Source organism: Colias croceus, chromosome 7 (assembly GCF_905220415.1).
Source record: "Colias croceus chromosome 7, ilColCroc2.1".
In the NCBI taxonomy this organism is placed as follows: Eukaryota; Metazoa; Arthropoda; class Insecta; order Lepidoptera; family Pieridae; genus Colias; species Colias croceus.
In genome coordinates this window covers 11307679-11314549 of record NC_059543.1, presented here as the reverse complement: position 1 = coordinate 11314549, position 6871 = coordinate 11307679, and the positions used below count along the sequence as shown (strand labels likewise).

At 36.5% G+C, this 6871-nt stretch overlaps 1 protein-coding gene across 1 annotated transcript; it reads left to right on the top strand.

Annotated features, from left to right (window-relative positions):
• The first annotated feature begins 609 nt into the window (after positions 1-609).
• Positions 610-6320, top strand: LOC123693263. Its single transcript, XM_045638268.1, has 5 exons — positions 610-3081; positions 3142-3863; positions 3947-4086; positions 4516-4950; positions 5078-6320. Exons 1-5 carry the CDS (start codon positions 1379-1381, stop codon positions 5666-5668), a joined length of 3591 nt encoding a protein of 1196 aa, XP_045494224.1. The 5' UTR covers positions 610-1378; the 3' UTR covers positions 5669-6320.
• Positions 6321-6871: the final 551 nt, after the last annotated feature.

Genomic DNA, 6871 nt, shown 5'->3' with positions numbered 1-6871 from the left:
TTGATTTTATCTGAGAACAAAAGGTATCTTCCTATTCTAATTATTTTGAGCTTACCATGTTTCAATAGATAAATAGTTCCGCGTTACCTAGAGATTGTAACGAACGTACATATTTACTGGAGTTACTTATTAGTTGTTTCGGTCTTTCAGGAATAATAATAATAATAAAAGTTAATTTATTTGCCTTCACAACTTACACTATTACCACACCCCGGACACTCCATACAAAATTATAGTTTTGACAGTCACACTGTAGAGACTGCAAATGTGTGTGTAAACTCTTTATGGTTGGCACATTTGTGACTAGCGTAAAAAAAAATTCGCGTTTTTCTGATGAAATACATCCGTAAACAGCACAATATCTAACCATTTTCTACGAAAAACGATAATCACAAATCCAAAATAATAAAATTGCTTTAAGTCAATTTGATTAATGTTGTCAATCTTCGTTGCGTTTCGTCTAAAGACGTCGTTGGTATCGTCCTTGCGGGGAAATGGGTACCATAACATGTCTGATCGTGCGGGGTGAGGTAAGTGTTTAATTTTGGCGGGAGGCGGAGAGTGTCCGTTCTGTAGCGTTTAGCTACTATTATGTATTCTGTGCTATTACAATGAAACAAAATATTATGTAAACGTGTAGCATTTTCGTTGTGAAGGACAAGTGTCTGAAATAGGTCTGTGAAAGACCTGTACAGATCACTAGCCCCCCCCTCGCGGATAACACTACTAAAATACATTTAATAACTAAATAACAAACGACAAGAAGAGAAAAAAACAAAAAAAACAATAGACTGAACTTAATATCTACTTCTACTTAAAATAATATAGACCTATTAATACGTGACCAGTGTACGTGTAGTGAGTGTTTGTCTGCATGTATGTGTGCACGTGTAATATGTATGTTTGTATATGTGGGTGTGTGAATGTGTTAGTTTGTGTGTGCGTCTGCGTATGTGTGTGTGCGTCTATGCGTGCGTTTTTGCGTTTGTGCGTGTGTGTGTCATACACAGAAAGATGTTTATACAGTGCGGAATAAACATTAAGTTTTTAAATTTAGAAGATTTTCAGTTTGTTGGTAGTCTAGGGTTTTCAAATAATTAGTTACGGCTGATTTACAATTATATTTATTTTTAGGATATAATTATGATTAACGTTTTATTTAATAGGTTATAGAGAAAAGGTCCCATGAAGCAAAAAAAAAAAAAAACTTTATGTATGTTGATTGGTTAACTTATATGTGGATATTTCAAAATACAAGCTATGTGGGTTGAGGTTGAACGAGAGAATGTAAATGATAGGAATATTAAAACAGTGAAAGTTGTTTTTTTTTATTTTCTGGTATTAAGCTCGTATTTAAAAGTTTCAGGGGAAATGCAAAATGAACGAGGGATCGGAGGATGGAGCGATCCGAGATGAAGGTCAAAGATTAATCATGGAGGAGGTAACCAGTCGAGGGGAAGGACTGGCGCCTCAGGAGGAGGTAACCAGTCGAGGGGAAGGACTGGCGCCTCAGGAGGAAACCAGTCGAGGTGGAGGACTGGCCCAGGAGGAAACCAGTCGAGGTGAAGGACTGGCCCAACAGGAAACCAGTCGAGGTGGAGGACTGGCCCGACAGGAAACCAGTCGAGGTGGAGGACTGGCCCAGGAGGAAACCAGTCGAGGTGAAGGACTGGCCCAACAGGAAACCAGTCGAGGTGGAGGACTGGCCCGACAGGAAACCAGTCGAGGTGGAGGACTGGCCCAACAGGAAACCAGTCGAGGTGAAGGACTGGCACAACAGGAGGCGAATAGTCAAAGGGAAGGACTGGAAAGGATAGACATGACCGGTAGAGGTGGACGGGCAACCGTATTGAAGGAAGGAATTCTGGAACCAAACGATCGTGGTTTTGGCATTGGCATGCAAAGGGAAAGAATGAGACGAATATCGTGTTCGAGGCCGGAGCCGCTGGGGAATCTGGATCGTGAAGGAAGATCACGTTATGACGGAAGAAATGATAATTATATAACGGAGAAATCGGAAGGTCGTGCATCCTGCTCAAGGGCAGAAACTGAGATCTTACCTTGTGAAATAATGAAGAAACGGCAGTACCCATTTCATTCGGACATCTGTGAAAATTATCACAAATATGAAGGAGGGAAGAAAAGAAAACCGACACCTACGAGATACGAGGAAGTACATGACGTCCAGGAATATATCGGTTCAGATTCGGACGAGTCTCAGCGTGAGCTGACTAGGGAAAAGTTTAAACAACTGGATACAAACGGTATATTAGATAAGTTTCTTAACATTTTAAATAAGGTTAAAAGTTCGGACAAGCCTACGCTGACTTTTAATATTAATGTAATACCGGAGTTTGATCCCATGTCAAAGGAACAAACTGTTTTAACTTGGTTAACGAAAGTTGAAGAGTGTGCCGAAATTTACGGTTGGGATGAGAAAGCTATTATTCACTATGCTCTTCCAAAACTCACTGGGGTTGCTAAGACTTGGTACCAAGGGTTACCCTCACTATTACATACTTGGACTGAGTGGAAGCGAAAGCTAATAGAATCTTTTCCATGTCGCGAAGACTATGCCGAACTTTTAACTGAGATGTTAGCCAAAAGGGCCAAATACGGAGAATCGTTAGAAAATTATTATTATTCAAAAGTAAATTTACTAAATAGATGTAAAATTTATGGTCGACAAGCTGTTGATTGTATTTTATATGGAATAGAGGACCGGGCTGTAAAAGTGGGTGCTCAAGCTGCACAGTTCAGTGAACCGGAGCAAGTACTTAAGTATTTACGTACAGTAAAGGTAGGGCAAAGTAAAATGGCTGATAACACACTTAGAAACGAACGAAGGTCAAGTGTGTTTAAGAATGCTTCTGTGTCTGGGGAAGTCAACAATAAAACTAGATGCTATAATTGTAGAGAAATTGGTCACCCTAGCTTTAAATGTGACAAGCCCAAAATTAAATGCACTATTTGTGACAAACTAGGTCATCATTCTACGAGTTGTTTTAAAAACAGAGGTAACATTAAATTGTCTGAAGATAAAAACAACATTGTTGCTAAAAACGAAAAACAAGTTGCGAAATTAAATTAATTTTAATTAATTATTTAAATGTGTTTATTATTAAATGTGTGTTTATTTAAATTGGGTTTTGAGGAAAATACGAACAGTAAATATATTATTGATATAAAAATGAATGGAATAAAAATCGAAAATTGTCATGTTGATTTGGGCAGTCAGTGTACATTGATAAGAATGAGTGTAGCTAAACGTTTGGGTCTACTTATCAATAATCAACAAGATATGCCGACGCTAAGAGGAATAGGTTCAAATAGGGTTCGACCATTGGGTATATCGGTAGCAATGGTAGAGGTTCAAGGAGTGAGAGAGATGGTTGATGTAAATGTAGTAGATGATGATGTTTTAGTGCATCCCGTATTACTAGGACATTCGTTTACTGAAAGGTCAAATATAATTATCACTAAAACTCCTGATGAAATAATTTTTGAGAAAATTGTCAATACCAAAGTTAAATTACTCTCTAAAGATGACGTTACCGTACACAGTAATAGTTTCAAAGCAATTTCTGTTGATACGAATATGGAAGGGAGCGGCATCGCTTACGTAAGAGGGTCACTCAGAGGTTCAGAAGGCAATGAATATTATCTCTTACCAGGCGAGTATGACATTAAAAATGGGCGTGGTGCGTTGCTTGTACGCAATATGTCCGCGAACCCTATTATCATAACAAAAGGTGATTTACTCGTACGCGTTTTAGTAAAGGATACAGAAATCCCAACAGATGTAATGAATGCGTTTACTGTTAAATTCGATGTCACCAAAGAGATGACTCAGTTAACTGTGATTCTCAATTAAACAAGACAGAACGAATAGAATTACAAAAATTACTATCCAAATACAGCGAATGTTTCTTTTGTGGGCTTAAAGATTTAGGATTCGCTAACACGACTGAAACGAAGATTGAGTTAGATGATACGGAACCAGTAGTCTACCGTCCATATCGCATGTCCTACGCGGAACGGTCTTTAGTTAGAGATATGGTCCAAGAAATGATTGATAGTGGCATTGTCAGAGAATCGTCGTCTCCCTATGCTAGTCCAATCATTTTAGTTAAGAAAAAAAAACGGGTGAAAAACGTTTATGCGTTGATTATAGGGCCTTGAATAGAAAAACTTATGCGGTTTCACAATTTCCTAGACCGACAAACCGACACGAGTTACGTCAATTCCTTGGTCTTTCGGGATTTTTCAGACGTTTTATAAAAGGATATGCTACTATTTCCTCACCGCTTACAGATCTACTAAAAAAAATGATGTAAGCTGGAAATGGGAATCGAATCAAGAACGATCATTCACTGAAATAAATAAATTGCTTGTGGAACGACCACTATTGGCATTATATGACCCAAAAGCAGAAACTCAATTACACAGTACACACCGAGTAAGGAAGGGGTAGCGGGTATTTTACTTCAATACAATGAAAAGGGTGTTTTGCAGCCGGTTTCTTACTTTAGTCGTAAAACAAACGCTTATGAACGTAAATTGCATTCGTACGAACTTGAGACTCTTGCGGTATTTGCCTCTTTGAATAGGTTCAGAGTATATTTGCTGGGTATACCGTTTAAAATACTGACGGATTGTAATGCGGTCCGATCCACGTTAGTCAAACGGGACTTAATCCCGCGTATCGCTCGTTGGTGGATCCAATTACAAGAATATGACTGCACTATAGAATATAGACAGGGGGTACAAATGGCTCATGTAGATGCACTGAGTAGAAATCCCATAGATGAGAATGAGACTAGCTCACATATATTGGACGTTTTAGAGGTGCATTCTACGGTTCAGGATTGGTTAAGTACAGTTCAATCAGCTGATGATGAAATTCTCGGAATAAAAGAGATCCTTAAGGATCCTCAAACAGCGCAAAATGTAGAAATACACAAAAACTATAAGCTAAAAAACGGTCGTATATATCGCGTCGTAGGTAGTGAAAATAAATGGTTAGTGCCTAAAGGTGTACGTTGGCAAATATTAAAGAAAAATCATGATGACGTAGGACAAAACGTTATTTTGGTATACAACGCAACTCATTACCGATAAAGGATCTACTTTTACTAGTAAAGCGTTTAAAGATTTTGTAATTTCTTACAATATCAAACACGTTATTAATGCTGTCTCTACTCCAAGAGCAAACGGTCAAGTTGAGCGGTTCAATAGGACTATTCTTAATGCTCTTTCGACATCATCTCATGGAGATGACGAGAAAGCTTGGGATGAGCATATTCTAGATATACAGATAGGTATAAATACCACGAAACACAAAACTTTGCAAAAGAGTGTATCTGAGTTGCTATTCGGTTTTAATATAAAAGGTAGAACGGAAGGAATTTTAAGTTCTGTAATTGATGATACACTGGAAACCCCGGTTAATAAGGTGAATACATTTCGAAGTGAAGCTAATGAGAAAATAAAAATACAACAATCTAAAGATGCTGGCAGATATAACAAAGCTAGGAAACCAATAACTTATTATAAAGAGGGTGACTTAGTGCGTGTAGAGAGACAAACTCCACATGATGGTAAATCTCAAAAACTTGTAAATAAATATCAAGGCCCCTATCGTGTAATAAAGATAGGTACTTCCTAATGATAAATTAATCATTGAAGATACTCCTCTAACTCAAAAAACAACGATATGAGGCCGTGGTAGATAAGGTACAGCCATGGATGACTTTTAATAGGGAGTTTGGTAGTGATACGGAAAACTCAGATTCAAACGTTTAATTAAGAATGGTGTATTTAGAGGTTAAGTGTATTAACTAAGAATCCTATATGTATCTCTTTAGTATATTTTTCTCTAGTTTATTTATGGATTGTTGAGTGATGTAAGCTCTAAAATAAAAGATATAAGAAATTTAGGTTAATATGAGTTGTATTAGTAATTACATTACTTTTAAGTTTCTCGGAACCTTTTCGTTACAATATAATAATGTGTTAGTATTTTAGAATCTGTTAATCCATCATTATAATATTATTATTTTTTTTTTGTTGTCAATTAATTCGATACTATATAATTGAGCGAAGGGACTCGCTATGAACAGGATGGCCGAGCTGTTAGGTTCTATTATTATTTATCTATATAATGTACCTAGACGAAGGGCTTTGCAAGCTTAGAGGAGGTGAGAGAGCGCCAATATGTGGCCAATATGCGTGGAGCAGCGACGCGCGTCACACGTTGACAAATTGTGAATATTATATAACTTATGTGAAGAATACTAATAAAAGTGTTATTTGAAGTATTTGTTGGTTTAATTGAAGCTGAAGAATCCTGCGACAATATGATTGATGGTACTGTTTCTTTCAATCCGATTGCGAAAGTATGTTCGTATATGGATTGAAATAGCCATGGAGAGAACGCATTTTTTGCATTTACAATAAATGAGACAAGGCGAAATATAATTAAAACTTGAATTAAAAACGATATACGATACAATTTTTACATAAAGACTTTAATAGATACAGTGTCGTTAGAAACTATTGCAATTAAATTAAAAAGTAGATCTATTTATTATCTATAAATTATTGTTTTCAGCTTCGAGTATGTAGTGAAAATAAAGATTTTCTTAAAGCTCAGGAAATTATTGAATTTCGTGCTATACAGCCATTTGAAATGATTATCTATTCCAAGTAGTAATTATCTCTTATATTATAAGTATTTATTATTTATCGAAATTATGTGGAATGTGTTTGTTAGGAAATGTAATATATTTTATAATTACTCTGATTTCATGTAAGACCTCGTTAATCGCTTGCGAGAAAATGATTTAATATCAAAATTAATAGAAAACTA